Source organism: Aptenodytes forsteri, unplaced genomic scaffold (assembly GCF_000699145.1).
Source record: "Aptenodytes forsteri isolate BGI_AS27 unplaced genomic scaffold, ASM69914v1 Scaffold49, whole genome shotgun sequence".
NCBI lineage: Eukaryota > Metazoa > Chordata > Aves > Sphenisciformes > Spheniscidae > Aptenodytes > Aptenodytes forsteri.
Genome location: NW_008795125.1, coordinates 4,213,636 through 4,235,537, shown reverse-complemented (window position 1 = coordinate 4,235,537; position 21,902 = coordinate 4,213,636). Strand labels below are relative to the sequence as shown.

Sequence of the window (21,902 nt, the reverse complement as noted above, 5' to 3'; positions counted from 1 at the left end):
ACTTTCTGGCATTCAATATATTCCTCTGAGTCTAGTGAAGGGAGTATCACGTGCTGGCTTTCCCTTCTATTTTCTGTTAGTCATGGAATGCACTTCATTTCACCTTCCAAGCCATAACACAAAATGCTTCAGTCTCAGCTCTTTCCTTTTGGAACCAACCTCCTGACAACGCTGCTCTCAACCAGACAGGCAGTCCTGATGCCAGAGTTATGTTATATTTACAGTGAGTCTTGGATAAATCCTGGCCCCAAAAAGAAACCCCACCCCAGAATGAGCTTGCTGATCATGCCTCTGTTTGGCACAGAGAAAGGTTTTGCTACAGTAACTGAGATGATACAGTGTGTAGAATAATATTATTTACTAAATACAGAATATCAGATACTACATGTAATACTACTGCAAATTAGGCAGATCACTCTCCAGGCAGATATATGGTAGGTAGCCTATTCATTAGTTGGAGGCCAGAAATAATCACACTGAAAGAAAAAAAAGAAAAGTAGCTTAAATCTGAATCCGGACGGGGAAGACATGACCATTGAACACTGACCATGTGGGACAGGTGTGCTCACCAAGAGCTTGCTTTCCTCCCGGATTGCCCCACTGCCTGATCAATCAAAGCTTATTAGAAGAGGGCTTATTTGAATAGCTGCATATGGAAGGTTAGAATCAATCTTCTTTCATATTACAGTGCTAAAGACCAGTCAGAGTTGGCTGCATTGAGTCACCCTAAAAATAAATGAAGGTTGCAGGGTAGTTAGGGTTTTTTTATTCTGGTCTGGTAACAGCAGCGATGATGGGCCAACTAACATACGTTACTAGCTTCTGTGACCAAACGTTGTGGTCATGAATCCTCAGCTTATGCCAATGTATCTGGAATTTGCATGTGATCTTCCATCCAATGTGTTAGCCAGGTTTAGAGCTGTGCAGCCTCCAAGATCATATGATGTGAAGTGAATTCAGGCTGGCACAGTCATAAACTACATAAACTACTGTTTAGGATAAATGAAAACCAGATATTGGGCAGATAAACAAAAAGCTCCAATGTGTTAGCCAGGTTTAGAGCTGTGCAGCCTCCAAGATCATATGATGTGAAGTGAATTCAGGCTGGCACAGTCATAAACTACATAAACTACTGTTTAGGATAAATGAAAACCAGATATTGGGCAGATATTAACAAAAAGCAGGGGGAGGGGGGAGAGGAGAAGGAATGAGAGAGAAAGAGAGGGAGAAAGGGACAGAGGGACAACGAGCCAAAGATTTGATTCTTTGAGTGTTAAGAATCTTCTACGCTCATTTCAAGTATACAGACATGCCCAGGTTGCAGTAGTTCCCTATTTGCACTTGTCTGTCTACAACTGTCCTCTCAGAGATGACCCAGTTCAAACAGCATTCCTAGAGCTTCTTCCACCATTAGTTGCTGACCTTACAAGCAATTGCTCTGGCCCGTCTTTTTCTTAGCACTCACATGCCTGAACTTCTCTCACCTATTAAATGTAAGTCACTTTCATGCTGACTTACTCATGCCAGGAGCACAAAACAAGAGGAAGCAATCACTCCACTGATAGGAGAAATAGAGATGTCACTGAATGCTATCCCAGCAGCACAATCACCTATTTTCAATTCCTTTGTCTTCCAAATGCTGAGGCTATTTAGAGAGCTGACATACAGTGCTGTGTACAGTTAGCAGAGGACAGAATTTAGCTGGCAAAATTCTTGCTGCTTATTAAAAACACACCATCTATCACGAGTGCACAGGCACTTTCCAACCCTTCGTTTACCAGATGTTAGGCAGCAGGTGTTGGGCAGAAATCTCTTTGCTTCTTTTCTGTCTGTACTACTACTGAGCCAGAGGAAGGAACTTCTCCATCTGAGCAGGCTCCCACACACACCTGTTTCTCTGGCTACAGGAGGCTACCCAGAGCAGTCTCAATGTAGCTCTATGTGGTGACCTTCATTCACCTTCAGCAAGTTCAGAAAACCGTCAGTAGTTCCACCAAGATCAATAAGGATATCCATAGTACCACCACCAATGAGAGAGAAGAGTCCACAATCCTGTTCCAAAAACAAGCTGTTTTGTAGAAACTCACATCCTCAGCTTCTATAAATTAAGTATTCACAGTGAGAAACTTAAGTACAGTTAAGACCTTGCCCTATGGACTATTCAAATCAGATTTTACAATTAGATATCCGCTCTACTGTGTGCAAAGACTATTCTGAAGTTTTATTAACACTGAAGCAAATACAGGTACGTGCTACCTACATGTAGTTTCTTGTCCTGTAAGGGGATCACTAGCTTCTTCTCCAAACATGGCATAAACTGTGACTGTATATTCTGTATTTGGCAATAGTCCATCCAGTTCAAGATCCGTTGAGGCCTCCCCAATTTTTATCTAAAACCACCATGAATAAAAAAAGACATGTTATTTCCAAATTAGCTCACAATGGGGAAGAATACTATTTACACACTTGAAATTAGATATGTGATCAAATGCTCTGCTGCGCATTTGTCTGATACTGTGCCTGCGGTACTTGGCCCAAGATTTTGGGATTTTGCACAATAATCAAAAGAACAAAGTTGTCAAAAAGCCAAAAGCCAACATAAAGCTAAAAGGACTTGAAAAGCAACTAGTCACATTAGCAATGACAAAATAATCCTCTCTAGAACGTGCAGCTACTAAGACCTTCTCATTCCCAGCTACACCTTGTTTCATCTTTGGTCATAGGACTGAAATTTCATAGGAGGAATTGATTACCGTGCACGTTGACGTTCAGATTTGTTGCTATTTAAGGTGTGTATCATTTTCTTCCTCCATCTCTTCACTGAGAGTCACATTAACATGGACTGACTTATTTATTGAAAAAAAGTCTTTCTTCAGGGTAAGGCTCAGTCCTCCTGAATCACCTAGTTTCCAGGGAGGCCCCGTGTTTAACAAAATTATGTGCTCACAGCCACTCATTTAGCAGAGAGCACAAGTCTATGCGAGCTTTCAGCTGCTTCCTACACTCTCCACAAGTTCGCATGCCCCTGCATGCTTTTTAAGTGTTCTTGCTTGAACAGAGATGTTGTACATAATCTTAATTATACGTATAGAAACTTGAGCATAAAAACTTTTAAATCCCAGACCAGAAGTTCCGTTGGAACTATGCTAGCAATTTTAGAAAAGTCTACCGTTTTTACTATTTTAGTGACAGAACACTGAACTTTACCTTGTCCCACCTTCTTTTCCTTCTAAAAATACCTTTTAAAAATCACTTTTGATGGAAGGCATTATTTTTAAATTTAAAAATAAAAGTTGAATAGAACTAAATGAAAACCAATAAATGTCACATCTGCAAATTTTATTTACTTTAAAGGTCCTGATGAGACAAAGGCTGAACTTCATCTTCTTCTGATAACACACTTAGAAAATATCTTAGTTTTACTTTGTTTTTTCTTCCTTTCAGTGTTAGTTTCATATGATGATGCAGTATCATGTCATATATAATTTCAAAAGAGTTGCTTTAATTCAGCTGAAATTGTTGCATTTTCATGGCAATGACATATAAAATAATCAGCTGGTACTTGCACTTTATTCATAGTCTGTAACACATACAGTACTTAAGGCAGCCACAGAAAAAAAACCCAAAGTGTTTGCTGATCAAGTGGGATGTTAAAGGCCATGTACTAGTTTACTCTTTAAAAGATTTATTTTTTGAATAATTGCTATTCAGATGAAAGCTCAATACATCACCTCCTTCTCATCTGCTGCCAATCCTTCTGTGAGGGGAGCATATAGGATCATGTAACCTGTGGCACCCGCTACTCCATTCCACTTTGCTCTCATGCTGCTCTGTGACACATCATACAATTGCAGATCTGATGCCATTGGCAAGGCAACTACAGTGGAACAAGAGACAAACACTTCAGTTGTCTCACTTGAACAACCAGCTATTTTTCAAACAGTTTATTTTACCCCAGGAAACACAAAGGAATACAGCTATCTCCAGGCATGGAAGTGCTGTCTGTATGCCACAAATATGAAGAGCTGATTAGTACATAAAAGAACGCAGAATTAGAGAAACAAGGAAATTATGACCTAACCAATTCTAATGCCAGGGCAGAGTTACCCCTTACAAAGCATTTCAGCTCTTTGTCCTAAATGGCTTTGAACATTTCAAGTGGGAGGATTTCTGTTCTTCAAGCATCAAATCACTCTGTTAGATCTCTCCCTTCCCTCTCTCCGATCTGCAGGAAGATGACCACTTGCTATCGAAGAATGGGCACAGTTGCTATTAGGAACAAGTAGTAGTCCCCAGAGATGGCTCTTTCTGGCAATAGTTCCCAAGCCAGAGCGTGGGAGAGACAAGTCATGAGGTAGGACACCCTGGAGGAAACCCTGAATGAGCACATTGCACACGTCAAAATATTTTGACTACAAACTGTTGCGTGTTTAAGGCCTGGACTGTCCAAACTGGCTCCCAGGCCCACGTCAGTGGGATTATGCAAATGTGGGCAAGATCATCCACTGCAAATCATGGCGAATGCTAACCTGGTGAGTACAACTAAGCAGGCTGAGTGAAATTCAAACATTATTAGGAGGTTTACTTGTGAATTTAAGGCACTGATACCAGAACATAGCACCAATCTGGGTTCCTGAATACTTCTTTGTATTTCTGTAACTCTTCAGAATAGCCTTTTGCACTGTCCTCACTTTCTTCCTCTCACAGAATAACATCTGAGGCCTCTCCATTGCTGTTACATCATTGATGGATCCCACCAAATATCCAGTCACTGGAGAGATATAAGGGAACTTTGACTGCTCCTTTGGAACTTCTACACTGAGAATAGTCCCTAAAATGATTCAAAGGGTCTGAAAAAAACAGAAGGCAATTGGTAATTGATATTAAACCTTTCCTATTAGGAACTCAGAGAGACTGTAACAAGCTGGATGTTAAGCCTGGATGTTAAGCTCTGCTTTGCATGTTTCTGAAGAATCTGATCTGCAAACACAGATTCAGCAATCAATTCTAATTACAATGCTAATAATTCACAGAGCTTCTCTAATCTCCTTGTCCAAAGAAAAATTGCATCCTGTCTAGCTGACATCTTCAAGGAGTACTATATCTATTATGTTATGTTCAACAAGCTCTAACAGAGCTCTTAACTTCCCATATAAAAGCATGCCAGCCTCATCCTTTCTTGTTCATTGAGGCCGTTCTCTCAGTCTGTTGTTCAGGTCTGTAAACATGGGCAAAACCCCAACCCAGGCCTCTCTTTAGGTTTCCACTTCCAGGTTACCCATCTGTCTTCACTTCCAAACCTTTCACAGCCTACCTCCATCCTATTTAAACCCTTGTTATTGTGTTGAAATATTCCCATGAATTCCCACACTTCCTCTAATTACAGGGAGAAACTACCCATAAACATTTTCAAATGTACTTCAGTCTCCTCCCTCAGAGCTCCACTCAGACTTCCGATACCTACAGAAAGAAACTACATGTTGAGATATTCTGAAGGCACTTTCTACAGCATTGTGTCATTCCTATTCAAACTGCCCCAGGATCACAGAGAGAGTATCCATGACCTGTCCTTTTCCTTATTTTGATTCTAAAAATCTACAAGTATCGCCTAACTTATAACTCATGTTTTAACTCTCAACAGGAACTCCTAGAAACTCTGGCAATATAAATAATAATTAACGAAGAGACGACTGGAAATTAAACAAGGCGTGTTTTCTACTGGAATTTTCAGCTGAAGAGCTCAGAATCTCAAATATAAATATCCAGTATATAATGCTGATTTGCATCTTGGACAGTTACCAGAGTATCTGAATACTCTGGTAACATAGGGATAAATTAAACCTACTAAAAAACCACTGGAATAAACTAAAACAGGTAAAAATATATTTGCAGCAAATTAAAATGTAAATGCATTTCATATTTATTTCAAGTTAAAGTGACTATTAAATCAGAAACCTTTCTAATTACCTGTACGTTAATGCATATTGAATGTGTCTATTTAGATTTCACATACCTGTAAGCTATTTTCAGTGTTCTATATGAACAAATGTGATTGGTGGCTATTTTAATCTGTCAGTATCTCACACAAAGGCAGGAATGTAAACTACAATTTTCCATAGTTCTCCATTAGGATAGTAAAAAGTACTTTCAAACTGCAGGTATTTTATCATGTGGAGTGATTAATACTTGCACAGGTCAGACTTACTTCCAACGCACTATCAAAAGATAGCTGTATAAAATGCTTGCTGCTGCATGACCTTGGGGTGTGATCTGATCGGATCTCAGAAAGCCAGCAGGGCTGGGCTCCGTCAGAACTTGACTAGGTGACTTCAGAGGAATACCAAGTGCAATACGAAACAATCCTGTTGGCTCAGTATGTGACTCTGTTCTCTCTGTCTCAATAAATTAAACAGGTCCTAACACCGTGTTATGGGGTATAACGTAGCTGGAGATGACATTTTGCGAGACAGACTAAAACAGAAGTCTCAAATAATTTTATATGATCCTATTTTATTTTCTTTTCAGACTGGGAAGATTAGCACTGACACAGAATCAAAGAACCATTGAGGATAAAAGGCACCTCTTGAGATCATCTAGTCTAACTAACTTCCCTGTTCAGTCAGGGTCAGCTAGAGCAGGTTGCTCAGAACCGTGTCCAGTTGGGTTTTAAATATCTCCAGACATGCAGACTCCACAACCTTTCTGGACAACCTACTCCCGTGTTTGACCACCATCACAATAAAATCATGTCTTCTTCTGTTGAGATTTAATTTCATGTTTTTTTAATTTGTGCCCATTGACTCTTGTCCTGTCAGTGGGCGCCACTGAGAAGAGCCTGGGTCCCTCTTCTTCATTCCCTCCCATCAGGGATTTTTACACATCGATAAGATCACCCTGAGCCTTATCTCCTCCAGGCTGAACAGCCATAGCTGTCTCAGCTTCTCCTCTTATGAAAGATGCTCCAAGTCCTTAACCATCTTTGTGGCCTTTCACTGGACTCAATCCAGTAAGTCCACATCTGTCTTGTACTGGGGAGCCCAGCACTTGACCAAGCATCCAGGTGTGGCCTCATCAGTGCTGGGCAGAGGGCAAGAATCACCTCCCTCAGCCTGCTGGCAATCCTTTTCTAATGCAATCAGGAGGCTCTTGGCTTCCTTTGTGACAAGGGTGCATTGCTGGTTCACAGTCAGCTTGCTGTTTACCAAGACCCACAGGTCCTTCTCTGCAGAGCTGCCTTCCAGATAATCACCCCCCAGGGTGTACTGACACATGGGGTTATTCCTCCCCAGGGGCAGGACTTTGCACTTCCCTTTCTTGAATGGCATGAGGTCAAACGTGTTTTCCCTTTCATATATCCATGCTGACTAATTCCAATCACCTTCATGTGTTTGGAAAAGGGTTTCAAGTATTAGTTGGTCCATCACCTTTCCGGGGATTGAGGTGACAGTGAACCGGCCTGTAGTTCCCCAGATCCTGCTTCACAAAGGATTGACATTTGCTTTCTTCCAGTGTTCAGGAACTTCTTCCAGTCACCATGACCTATCAAGGATAATTGAAACTGTCCTCACAATGACATAAGCCAGCTCCCTCAGCACTCACAGCTGCAGCCCATCCTGTTTCACAGACTTAAGTCTTCCTTTCTCCAGACTTTCCCACTGATCTCAGCAGCCTGGGATTTCCAAAGGCTATTTTAACCGGTAAAGGCTGAGTCAAAGAAGGCATTGAGTACCTCAGTGTTTTCCACTTCATTTGTCACCAGGTCCCCTGTCCCAATCAGGAGTGGGCCCATGTTTTCCTCAGTCTTCCTTTTACTGTTTATGCACTTGTAAAGTCTGTTCTTGTTGCTCTTCACAACCCTTGCCAGTTTCAGCTCCAGGTAGGCCTTGGCTTTCCTAAACTTACCCCCGCAAGATCAGAGAGCAACTCTATACTTCTCCTGAGTCATCTGCCTCTTCTTCCATCTCTTGTGCACTTCCTTTTTATGTCTGAGTTCTCTTAGGAGTTCCTTGCTTATCCATGCCGGCCTCCTGTCACCTTTGCTTGATTTCCTACTTGTGAGTATGGACCTTTCTTAAGCTTGTAGGATGTGATCTTCGGGTATCAAGCTGCTCTTCTGGATCCCTCTTCTCTTCAGGGCCATATCCCTTGGGATTCTTCCAAGCACATCTCTGAAGAGACTGAAGACTGCTATTCTGAAATCCAGAGTTGTGGTCCTGCTTTCTGCACTCCTCCCTCCTCTTAGAATCCTGAATTCCACCATCTCATGGTCACTGCAGCCAGGGCTACCCGTGCCTTTAAAAACCCCCATCAGTTCTTCCTTGTTTTTAAGTATCAGCTACAGCACAGCACCTTCTCTTGCTGGCTCCTCTATCACTTTTGTCAGGAAGCTGTTGTCAAAGCACTGTAGAAATCTTCCAGATTGCTTGAGCCCTGCTGTGTTCTTCTTCCAGCAGATATCAGCTATTGATATATCACATATTGACTTCCTGGCTCCTAGTTTGAACTAAAAAGTTACTCTTTACTTCCATTCTTAATATCTGTCATATTTACTAAAAAAGTAACTGTATTTTGTATACAAATGCATAAAATTGTCATGATTAATAGCAGCACGTTATCTCAGGTACTAGCATAGTTTTCATTATAGAACTCAAAACCATAAATGTATTCGTTCTAACAATATCCCAAGTCACCATTTTACAGACAAAAAAATAACTGAATCATTGAGAAAGGAAGTTACAGAAGTTACTTTGAAATCTTTGGCACTGGTGGGAATCACGTGCAGGTATTTCTGGTCCCACCTAATCCTCCACTCATGAGATCATCTTCAGCCACAAACCTAATTTATAAAGCTTGGCTCCACACCCAAAGTGTAGGAATGTTCTGATTTAAGGTTCAATACAACTGACTTCAAAGTTCAGCCCAGAGATGAAACCTTTTTCAGTGTTTAAATATCCACAGAGCATTTGGACTTAGGAACTTAGCCCAGGATTAATTCAAACAGAAATTAATTTACGGCAAGTGCATTAAAAGAAGCTAAATTGAAAAAGACTCCCTTCTGCATTTCTTTTTCACAAAGACTAATGCTTACACAGTGTGATTAAATGCAGACAGTCAAATCCGTAACGAACATGATAAGGATACTTACGTGTAGTTTCAGTTCCACGGAGGCCCTCACTAGCAGCATTGGAGTATATAGCAAATACAGCTATCTGGTATTCAGTTAAAGACATCAGGTTTTTCAGAACTGCTGTTGATAAGCTTCCATCTACCACAACCTGGTTAGAAGAAAATTCAACTAAATACGCATAAACTAACTATATTACCATCAAATCAATCAATCCCTCTTTCAGGCAATTTTTACACTGGCATCTAAGAATCAATGTACTAAAGTTCAATTCATAAATCAAACTTGCTTTTGCTACCTTTATGTACAGTTAGGTGTCTGAAAAAAAGAACAGCAACCATATACATAATAAAAATGTTTAGCTGATATAAGTAGCCATTTAGAACAAAGGAATTGCTTAGATTATAAATAAAGTGTATGGAATACAGTTCCAGAGTGTATATTGGGCACTTTTTGATATAATTACTACATCATCATAGATATTCCTTTAGTACTACATATGTACACACACAGTACTTGAAATTGACATTAATACATACCATGCTAAACAAGTTTCTAGTACAAAAAGAAATAAAATTTATCCTTAGTTAAAGCCTTTTGCTCTTCCGCCTTTCCTTTCAATTTTGTAAGTTGTCAGCTGAAGCCAAAAGCTTATTCTACTGCATTTTTTCCTGTCTCCAAAATGTCTAAGTCCTATTCAAATAAACACCTCTCTCCAAATTTTCAATGACCAGTTGTAGACGTCCCAAAATATACACCTGTATCATCTTCCTTTTATGAATTACTTTTTCTTAGAACTGAAAATCTGGCTTCTCATCAGCTCCTACCTCCTCTGTTCTTGTAAACAGAATGGTGCAGGGGACGTCTATAGAATTGGTTCAAGTAACTCTATGTGTAAGCAAAAATGCAGACAGTTCACCCCGCAGAAGCGCTCACTGATATAGCACATTTACTTTAAAATACATGACAGAAAAGCAGCCTGGCTACTACCTAACCTTCACCACCATCCAATGTGACCATATCTCCTTTCTGTAGTGGACCTCAGAGCCCACATAGGGAATTTCAGGGTAGATTTAAATAGGACCATGGATTTTCTGATTAGTTCTTGCTGTTGTATTAAAAACTTCTGGGAAGCTTTTCCTCCTATTACCTCTTCCGGTTGTCCTCCTCGACTGGGATAGTACACAACCCTGTATTTTTCCACTTTGCCTGGTGCATGGGTCCAGCTTACCCGGAATCCTCTAGCTGTTACCTCAGATGTGACCAAATCCGAAGGAGCCCCAAGTGAAGCAACAATTGTTCCTAGGTTAGAGACAACACAAATTATTTATTCCCCGCTGCAAAATAATTATTTGGTTTGTTGTATTTGCTGAAGCTCCAAAGATCGGTCCTCATCAGAAAATCAAATAATTGCCTACTGCACATTTATTTAAGTCATTTTCAATGGAAACAAAGAACTAATAATGACTACTGCACATGGAGTTTTCACTGGGAATAAGCCTCCCTGTTCTTTTACAAACCTTTATATGAAAGAGACGAAAATACAAAACTGAGCCTTCCCCGTCCTTCCTCCCATCACTCTTTCAAGCCCTTTCTTTCTGTTTTTTTTTTTTCAGGTTGCCTTCCTCCCAGTCATGAAAAACATCCAAGTACATATACAGCTGTGATCTCCTGTGGTCCTCTGCAGGTTGGAAACTGATATGCTGCCTGTCAGCAGATTGAAGAGATGTAGTGAATGGTCGTCTTCTCTGGCAATCATTCCTTTCCACAAAGATCTCTCATCTCTGTGGTTTTTCCATTCTCTCCCTCTCAATTTTGCAATTGACTGCTTACTCCCCCTACAAGACACAGCTAATATTCTGTATTTCTTCCAGTTTCCAGGTGAATAAAAGAGGAAGAAAATGGAATGAAGCCTTAATAATACACACATTTTTCATTGCACAGGTAGAAATAAGTGTGAAGATAGCCTTCCTTATTGATATATGTTACAAGCTTATTGAAAAATCACTCAGCATTTCTGTGATATTACAGAATCACAAACCAAGCAATATAAACAAAATCCACTGAAGCCTTTCAGAAAGAATTTCCTCAGGTAGGACTGTTTCTCTGACAAATTGCAACATTTTTTCATAGCCATTTCTTTTGTTCAGAAAAGCAAAAAAATATTGTAGTCAGAGAAGGCTTTTTTATATACAAACAATTTTCTTCACCACCACCTTTTCTTATGCTCTGAAATATATTTTTTGTGTATTAAATAAGAAAGAGAAAAAAAAATCCATCATCAGGAAGGGACAAAACAATCTTAATAGTTGAAAATTTTGAAAACTTACGAGACAGTAAAAACAGTAAGGTAGGAGATGGAAATCACAGCACGACTGTAACAATTCCACGTGCAGCTGTTAAAGTAATTCATCCCCAAACCTGTGTATTGTAAAAAATTCTTCCTTACCCACCACTTGGAAATAATTACAGCAGAATGAATGTATGTTTTTGTATTTTTGGTACTACCAAATACCATAATATTTACCACTATCAAAGACAGAGAGCAAAAGATCAAAAGATATCAAAGCAAGAATAAAACATACCTAGAAAGATAACTTCCCTGACAATGTACTTTCTTGTGAGCAAAAGAATATACAGCACGATTCAAGTGCCAGAAGTCAGCTTAGAACTGCAGATATTTGGAATAGGATTTGTAGCTCTAAGTTCATATTAAGTTACATTAGATCTTGTTTCTTATTCACCTTTGATTTCCTTTTCCTGTTCCTCTACTCGCGAGCACACTGTTCTGGTAAGACCTTCAACAATGGTATGCATGAAGTTAAAGTCAGCAACGTTGTAGACGTGTGTGCTGTCAGGTTCAGAGGCAATCTCTTTGAGTTCATTTATATCTGCATTCTTTACACCTTTCATTGGAAAGAAAAATAAAGAAAATATTTGCAAGGAAAAAGAGAAAAAATCTTATATGCACAGGGATTGATAAAAAATTACTAAAATCCAATTCTATTTGCTTTAATGACCAACTACAGATTGCTCTGTCGTTAAGATGTTACTTCAAGACGCTAATTTTTGCCAGCGTAACTGGCATTTTTTCAGCTGTGTCCTGATAATGTAGCATCTATGTATACTGCTAAATTTCAGTTACAGCAGCAATGAATTGGAGAACATATTAAAGAAGATTTAAATTAATGATGATACTTACTGGACACAGACAGAAAAGAACACTTCCTTAACATAGAGGGCAACAGATACAAATACGCCAGAGTATAATGGGGCACAATATACGGATATGGCAGAATACACACCAATAGCAAACAGCTCAATGCCAGCATCTCGTAGGTTTTTAGCAGGAGGGATAACATCATCTTGGGACTTCCCGTCAGTGATCAGTATACCAATTTTAGATACTCCAGGTCTTGCACCTGCTTCAGGCTTAAAGCTGTTTTCCAAAATGTAAGTTAAGGCAAGACCTAAAAAAGGAAACATTTTAAAAGATTTTAAGAGGCAAAAAAGTCCATTAATTTTGCTAATATCACAGTGTTTGTCTTTCCACTCAATTTAAAAATCCTGAGAAACCTTTTAATGAACAATAAGTATAAAAGAAGAATTTATATACTGAAAGATTAAATTCCAACAAGCAACCTAAACTACAGAGAAGGTGACATTCACCTTTAGCAGCCTTTTGATCAATCAGTTTATTTTAAACTAGCTGTGGAAACCTAAATTGATCTTCCTGCGAACATATAAACTTTTCTCTCTTGCTCTACAAATTTAGAATAGGAAGTCCCCTCTCCTTCTGCCTACATTGTTTATATGAAAGCACATGCTCTGGATGCCTTAGTAAATCCTCATACTACACACACTCTTACTTTAATTTGTTTGTTTGTTTGTTCTTTCCACTTTACAAGCTGAAAAAAAAGCTTAAATAAAGCTTAGGGAGAATCTGATTTTTAAATTGCTAATTATTTAAAGGGAAGAAAGAACAACTGCTCCTCAGGACAAACTTATATGTCACAATGAGAACCCATCTGAAAACTCTCTTAGGTCTCCCACAGCAAAGGTTCCTAACTCACCTTCTTCTAACATCCATATAGAATAATCATGATAATTTACTACTTGCTACTTCACAGTAATCTCATTCCTGGAATCATACTAGAGTCATTCTGTCCTTTGTCCCACAGCAATCGCTCCTTCTACCAAAATAAAGGCTGTTGCAGAAGAGAAGGAGAATCTTTCACATTCTTTCTCCCCTTCCTGCCGCGCCAAAAAAGAAAAGAAAAAAAAAAAAAGGAAGGCAGCAATTTACTTAAAGCCATGTCTGGGTCTTTGGATATATCATTCTCCTGGCCCCCCAGCCAATATTACTAACTGCTGCTTTGATGATACTGGAGTTGTATTCAGAGACTGTATTTTTCCCAGTTTGACAGGCATCCCCCATTTATCCATTACTACGTGTCTTCTGGGGCTTCAGTGCTCTAACTACTAAAAGGTCAATGGAAATCTAAAAGCCCCAGGTGATCATTTGAAGAGTTACTATTGCCAGTTGTCAGATACTAAAACAACATTCTTTCCTTCCCCAGAATAAAGCTCTGTGCATGAACATTATCAATGGATTTTGCATTTTCTTCCTAGCAGGTAAAAGATTTTACTTGCAGCACTGAGACTTCACGTACACTTTGTTTTATGAGATCCTGTCCTGACCAGAAAGATTCCCAGTGAAGCCAATGAGACAAGCACTTCAGAAAAGACTTCACTGACATTGGATAAAGCCATTTGCACACTGCAAAAACCCTATCCTTTCATAATAAGCACTAACACTTAGTCTGTACAGCAGAATATGTTTTTTAATAAAAGGCAAAAGCTAAAACATACGCTGTACCTGTTAATGTATTCCCTCCCTTATATGGTAGATTACGGACTGCATCCAAAACAGCATCTTTTGTGTCATAGGCATTCAAATGCCATTCAATTCGGGGATCACCACTGTACTGTGCAAGACCTAAAGAACAGGAAATTTAGGTAATCCATTAGAAAATAAAGCTTTTTTTTTTCAAGTATCTACTTTTTACATACTTGGTTACCAACAGCTTACCATAGTAAGCTTACCGTAAGTAGCTTTGCTACCATACTAGAAAAACCACATCGCTTGATGGCAAAAAAATAGCATAAAGTTGTTCTTAGTGGCAACTCCTCAACGTATTTTCAAAGCCTTTCTTTCAAGTGCTAAGGAAAGTAAATGAGGAGTACACAACTTCTTCAGAGTTTAGCAAGATTCCAAGAAATTGTTTTTTGAAAAAGAACAATTTTATTTAATATGCTTTTGAACAGACTAAAATATAAGTAACAGAACAAAAATATAACATTTGAGCCAGTTTAAACCATGACAAAAGGCATCCGTTGGCACATTCTTCCTCTGAAAATTAAACAGCAAGGATTGATCTAATGCTGACTGAAGTCAGTAAGACTGTTGCCACTGTTTTTTCTTTTCCACTGACATTGCATTAGAGTTTGCTTAAGCTGAGTATCACAGTAAACTGTGAGGAATTAATACTACAAACATTCCAGCAGTATTACTCTTATGATAGAAGTGCTAGTTCCAGGTGGGGCTGAATCTTGCACAAATAAGTAGCATTAAGCTGTTAACTATCCTGAAATCATGAAATTTTTACATTGCTACAGAAATATTAAGAAAAAATATGGCACCTTACCTACTCTTGTTTTCTCAGATCCCACATTGAAAGCAGAAACCAGATTTTCCAGGAACAGTCGAACGAGTCTGAAATTGAATCTGCCAATACTCCAAGAACCATCTACCAGTATCACAATATCTGCAATTGCTGGAGTTTTACAGGTAAACAGGCTTCCTGTAAATCATTCACATGAAAACAATATTGTTAATTCAACAATAAAATTGTAACTCAATAAATTTATACCTTGCTCCTCCCACTAAGCTTAATACTTAAAGCTTTCTTCCATAGGCAAAGTGAGACATAAGAAAAATCACTAAATGTATTTGTTCCAAATTCAGTAATAGAACAGTTTGGCTGTTATCCACTTCAGTTCTTCCATTAAGCTGTTCAAAATTACTGTTGGGAGACTCACAAAAAAGAAATGCTGCTTCTAAAAATAAAATACTTCAGAAAGAAGAAATTAACTGTTGTATAACACAATCAAACCAGCAGTTCATTTTCATTCTCAAGAATATACATACACAGTATACAGTTCATGACACTTAACCTTAGGTGTAGACAATGCAGAGAGCTACCTAGAGAAGCAGACATCCAAAACAGTTATCAAGACCCTTTTTATTGTCAACATAGAAAAGCACGTGTTTCTATACATCTCAACAACTCTGTAGAAAAACTTCTTTAGCTGCCATTGTAGACTCCTAAAGTTACAAGTGAATCTCACCCTGGAAGATTAGAGTAAAACTGAAGGTCAGCTGAATATGCTGTATTAAACTTAAGTAGGAGGCACTGAATACAGCAAAGGAAATGCCAAGACCTCAGATTCAAATTCACAATCTACGAGAACTAGCACCACATGAAGGTTTAGTCTTACAGATATATGGAAAAGTACACAAAAATAAAAGACCATTAAAAAAGCAACCTGAAAGACCTGATCAGAATTAGCAGAGATGCATATTAACAGTCTCTAAGGTTTAGTTAACCAATGGGGAAATTGGAGGAAATGGGAGTAGAGATTAGACACAAATTGCAAGATAAGCCAACAAGAAGGTTTTTAGGGATACAGATTCTTAAGAAATTGAGAAGCCTAAACAAAAGTGCCACATTCAGTTCAAGAAAATGACAGGAAGGGAAGTAAGAGAAAGGAAGAGGTTTCCATAACCTCAGACAGAATTGCCACATCCCACAGAAGTGGCTGCATGACCGTAAAAGTAAGGTTGCTGAAATAGTGGATTCATATTGTAGGGCGGGAAAACGAACGAGTAATGTTACACAGGTATACCAAACAAGAGCTTATATCTGAAGTATAAAAACAGCAAACTCCCCACCAGATGACCCATAGAATAGGGATGGAAGTAGGAAAGTCAAAGCAAAGCATGTTAGTAGAAAAGGTATCGTGCATCACAAACCATTTAGGGATGAAAATCATGTGCCTGAACGCAGTAAAAAACCTGCAGATCAGTGAAGTAAGCTGCAGCCCAACTTTTATCATCAATTTTTTCAGGATCCACTATGTAAATTAGTTGATAAAGGATACCGCCACCTAAGGTGGTACTAACAGGAATCACCAAGTACACTGTTAGAAATAAACTGATCTTGAGCAGAGATGCTCAGCAAATAAAAGAAGTAATTCAGTGAGAAATAATCAAAAAGGTGCTTGCATTAGCTCACAAGCAGCTCTCCTGTTACAGAGAGGGAATAAACCACATGGTTAGTAACTTAAAACTTTAACACCATATTATTAATGACAATCTTTTCATTAAAGACAAAATGATAGTCTCACAATGAAAAACAATCTGATGTCAGAAGGACTTCAAACAATTGGTAATAATTAAGTTAGATTTGTACTGTAGTGTAAATCCACTGAGCAAGAAACCCAATCCATAAAGTTACAGTTAATGTCTTAAACATGTACTAAAAATGTTTTTAGAACAGCAGGGAACGTTTCCTACGTGCAGCTAGCAGTGTAGAATAAGTTCTAAACATATGACAAAAATTCCACTTACAAAGATGCCAAAACAAATATTTTATTTTAGTTTTTACAGTACAAGACAACGCTATTTGAATTGGCAACACATTTTAATGTATAAACACTGGGGAACATTTTGTAAGTATCAGAAAAATGATCTTAAATTGGAAGATAAATCCAAAGGAGGTCCAAATCTTTATAATCACTGAAGTCAACAGGAAAACTTCCCTTGATTTCAGCGGGACTGGAATCTGTTTGATGATTTTATAGGAACTTACTGGTCATGGCAAAATTCATGTTTTAAGTATCTTTGCCAAATAAACTTCCTGTTAATCAGCCTGCATTACCTGCAGTAGTTGTCTTCCATTAACATGCAGTTCAACTGTGCCATTCTCACACTGGCCGTGATTAGCTTCTTAAGCTTCAAAAGAACTATTGGCAAAGTAAAACGCTACTCAACCCAGTAAGAATGATAGAACTGGACCCCTGATTCACATCCAAGCAGCTGTACTGTAGCATAGATGTACCTTTTCAGTATGATCCCAGCAGTTTAATCACATAGCCCAATGAGGATAACAGGATTTGTGTGGCTGTATTTCCCTTCTCTACTTCTAAAATCTTATGCTTACTATGAAACCCAATTAGAACTCTAGGTCTTACTCATTTCATATCAAGTTTTGCCTATAAGGTTTCTTTAATCCTGTAGTGATGGCTTTGTGAATAAAACCTTTTATTGGTTTTAGTAAATCCATTCAGTGCAGCAAAACCCGAAGAATAAAGAAAACAACGGCATTCCTTTCAATATTTTATTTCCACATCATCAGATCAGTGCAAATAGTATCATTCAAATATTTTTTTGTTAAAATAGCATGTGTGGTTTGATCCAAGATTGTACTGCAATGTCACAGAATGTGAAAATTTGATTCTTTCTTCGTAGATAGGAGATACTTGTTGAATCTTTTCTGCATAAAACATTTAGGTTTTGTTACTTCTGTACACCCACTATTTGCTTATGCTTTCTCCTTGTTGTACTTAATAGAATTGTAGAAAGTTCCCTAAAATGGAATAAACAACAGTGAGATATTAAACAGAATAACATGCTGTACAGAAATCTTTAAAACCTGATAGGAATACAAACACCATATCATCCTAGTTTATAAAGTTAGTCTAAAAGACACAGCGTGTAGCAAATAATTTACACACCCCACAGAGATTAGCCAGTTTCCATTACCAGTTCTAGCAAATGCCTTTTTCAATAATCTTTCCATACAACCATACATGGTCATGAATTCCTATAGGGTTTGAGGATAGTTTTGAATATTTCAACTATCTAAACGTAACTTTAATAGGCAATTTTCTCAAAAACATTTCTTAAAGGAGCATATAATTCCATATAAAAAAAGCTTCCAAAACTCAGTGCTTTAGTCCACTATAAGTTTCAATACTGTGATCAGGTTGTGCATATTTCCCTTTTACTCGCTTATCAAGAAAACAGTAGTGAGAGAGAAGGTACCACTTTCCTCTGAATTATACAATACTCACCAGTTTCAAGAGCAAGACAGCAGGGAGGAGACCAGTTACCTAATTTTGTATAATGTTTCCTAATGTTATACAGAGAGCATTCTTCTACTTCAAGTGCTGCATTCCACAACAAACAATAACAGAGCCTGCCATTTTTAGGTTAGAGAAAATGACAGAATTGCAAACATCCTAAAGTCAGGAAAAGAGCTTTTGTATTTTACACCAGTAACTGTCTTCAGTGCATCCACCTACAATGGGTGGAGGGGTTTGATGGGGAGAAAGTAAAAAAATTAATGGACTTTCTATAATAAATTAACAATCTTCCTAGCATTATTTGGCAAAAGGAACTTGCCACTCTGCCAGGAAGCTAACTGAGGAGGAAGGAGCTTGGTCTGCTCATTTCTGCATGTCACAAATGAAGGCAAATGAAGGCTCAAAATTTCACTTCCAAAGACACCAGCATACAACTAAAGGCTACCAGCAATGTATTAGAACAAGGTATTTGCACAAAACCTGCTTCAGTATTGCCAACAGTCTTATTATCATCAAGAATTTCAGTTCCTTTGTTTCAGGGAAATCTTGCAAAGAATAACCAGCATAGAAGGAATTTTGCATCTACCAAATGAAGTTTCCTGCCTTTGATCCCTCAAGCCCCCAGACATTAAAGGTGACACATTTGCTTGCAATTCCAATGTGCAAGTGCTATAGCGCTATCAAGACCCGTGTCAGAGTTTGGCTGAGAGTGAAGCCAATGATAGCAACGCGGAAAAAAAGATCCAGCTAGACCTTTCTGGGATAGGGCGAGAGTTATTGGAGCCTGCAAAATATGATCCTTGAGACGTCCTATTGAAGGGAATGGAGTGCAGAGTGAGGACTGGGAGGAGCTCTGGCAGTACGGGGGATGCAGAGAACAAAGCAGGTTCTACAAGCTTCTGTAAACACTGACCACCTCTCTGAGGCTGCATTTTCAACCTGTTGCTATTCTTTCACACATGCATTCAGTGAGCAAGTGAGCAATGTTAAAGAATAGAAGTGAGACCAAAAAAACTGCAAGCCTTACTTAGACACAAATACAAAACTGTGTTCTTTAGACTACAGTAGCAGCTGTTTGACTCTTGGCATTAATACTACTACTCTTTGAAAGTTCTTTGAAAGGCAAAGGGAGAAGCAGCAAATACAGGCACTGCCACACAGGAAGACTCAATGCCTTAGAAGAACCAGTTCAATTTGCATGCAGTTATGATACATTTTGCAGAAACACATTTGATATTTTGCTTCTTCTTGGTATGAAACTCTGTTCTCATTTTCAAGAGCCAAAACACACTTCTGCTAGAAGAACTTAAGACTATAATTCTGAGTCTGCAATATGTCGTTTCCTTTCTTACTCCCTGTCACTGTGGAAAAGTTGAATAATATATGTGGAAGGAGAGGAAGAAAGTTCAAGTAGAGGTCAGTAATAATACAGTATGAATGGAAGACTCATTCATGGGGCAACAAAGCACAAAAAGGCAAGCAGCTTGATGACAGAAGCAAGTGAAAAATACCTTGTGAATAAAGCATAAATGACAGAGAAAAGTCAGTCCTCCACAGTGATTGACAGCACCACAGCTGAGCAGAAGCACCACTGAGGACAAGGGCAACATAAATCTACATCAGCAAAATGTCACTTCTTTTAACAAAAGGGTTAAAAAAATAGAAGGACGTGAGGCAGCGTTCAGCTCCAAAATTCAGCAACTCACTAGTCCATACTTCTGACATTGATATTATTGCACTGTGCTGGTGATATCATTATTGCACTTAGACCTCAGTTTAACACATGCCATATGTCAGGCTACGGACCAGACAAATGCATACAACATAACTGCTTTTCTTTGAACTAGATCCAACCATAGCTTGAATTTGAAGGACTCAAATGCTGGAACATCATTAGGTTGAAAGAGCAGCCCAAAGAGGTTAGAAGTTTGTCCCTGCTCCCTAGAAAAAAAACCCTAAATAAAATAAAGCAGCCAGCCCTTTCCCATGCACCTTGTTCTGTTCCAGGAAACTAATATAGCCCAACTGGCAGGCGTACAAATTTGTTATTTGGGGGAGTTGGAATATTAAGATTTACTGAATCTGTTGTGTCTAATCATGTCACATTTGACTGTGAACGCTGTAGTTCAATAATTTTGCTTCTTTCAAAAAGTACACAGCAATAAATAAATGTCATTATTTGAAGCATAACTTTTGAATTTAAAGCCACAAAACTAATTAAAGCAGTAGCTGATAAAACACATTAATTGCCTACATATACTAGTGATAATTCTCAAGTGTGAGAGAAGGAAGTATACAGCCATTTTCTATCCACCTTTCCATACACACTCAATGATAGTTGTACTTCTGCAGTAAGCAATCACTAGCTTAGAAAAACTTTTAGAACTTCCTTCCTACATCTTAATTTTTAATTTACTTGAGAGACAGAATAAATATAAAGGGTAACTACGAAAGAAAGTGCTGATGTTTTCTGGCAGACCATTGCTGATTGATAGCACTGAAGCACCTGATCTCTGCAGCAGCTTCCCGAATAGCAGCACTAAACTCCCTTGGTCTGTGTACCTAGATAGAAAAACATGTTTAAAAATTCCCCTGCATTTAAACTAAGAGTTCAAAACATCTATTTTAATTTCTTTTCCAACAGGCAACATGTCAACACAGAACACAGCACACTGCTGAAATCTTTCCTGAAACTGAATTTCAGCATGGCAAGATACTGCGTCCATTTAGCCATAATGATTGACACTGAAGATGGTCCACAACCCTCCTGTAAAGTACATGAAACCTAAGAAACTCTTCTGCAGATTGCAGTGATAATTCTCTACTTCTCTTTGCTCTCAGTTCTGCATCTGAGTGCATGAATGTTTTAAATGAAACAGCTATCTCAAAGTCTAAATGACTTTTCAAGGCAGAGAACTATAATTTTTTTATTAATATGGTCATATTTATTCACCATTCCTATGTAACAAATACGTCAGGATTTGAGAGAGTTATTTTTCCCTTCACTTTAGTGAAGCATGAAATCCCTGAGACCATTTTCTCTGGCTATGTAGAAGGCAGTTAATCAGGGGGCTGCAGACAAAATTGGCACTCAGAAATCCTCAACATTAATTAAGCTGTATGCATAAATCCTCTAAACCATGATAAAGAGCTGGTCTGTGCCTGAGCTTGTACCTAAGTTGCAGCTTTAACACAACAGGTAAAGTAACAGAAAAGAGCCTGCCTGAGAGAACAAGCTGCATATCTATGAAAGTCATTAACACAGAACTAATTAAAAATTAGTTGAAGCAAACTGCTACAGCACTGTTCCATTACAGCCCAGCATTATAGATCCAGGTACATATGATGTTGTGGCCAGTGTGTCCAGAAGAAAAAAAAAATAAAAAAAAAAGACGGTGCAGTACAGTTACAGTGCAGAAGACTTTCAAATTCAAGTCCCTATTTTACCTTAAAGCATTTCTTGAAATGATATTATCATAATGTAACTAACGTATACGCTTGTATAAATATAAATACGTGGTGATCTTCAGAAGCATCACTAATTTTGGATGTCATGTGTCAATCCACA

General features: G+C 38.4%; 1 protein-coding gene across 1 annotated transcript in view; it reads right to left on the bottom strand.

The window, feature by feature from the left end:
- The window catches only part of COL14A1 (collagen type XIV alpha 1 chain), a 124,819-nt gene that overhangs the window by 78,738 nt on the left and 24,179 nt on the right, over window positions 1-21,902 (bottom strand). Inside the window, exons 5-12 of the mRNA XM_009277215.2 lie at window positions 14,833-14,988; window positions 14,004-14,123; window positions 12,430-12,594; window positions 11,869-12,030; window positions 10,275-10,426; window positions 9,146-9,275; window positions 3,732-3,877; window positions 2,261-2,390 (exon numbers count right to left, since the gene is read on the bottom strand). Coding sequence (XP_009275490.1) covers window positions 2,261-2,390; window positions 3,732-3,877; window positions 9,146-9,275; window positions 10,275-10,426; window positions 11,869-12,030; window positions 12,430-12,594; window positions 14,004-14,123; window positions 14,833-14,988 — 1,161 coding nt within the window. The remainder of the gene's footprint in view (window positions 1-2,260; window positions 2,391-3,731; window positions 3,878-9,145; window positions 9,276-10,274; window positions 10,427-11,868; window positions 12,031-12,429; window positions 12,595-14,003; window positions 14,124-14,832; window positions 14,989-21,902) is intronic.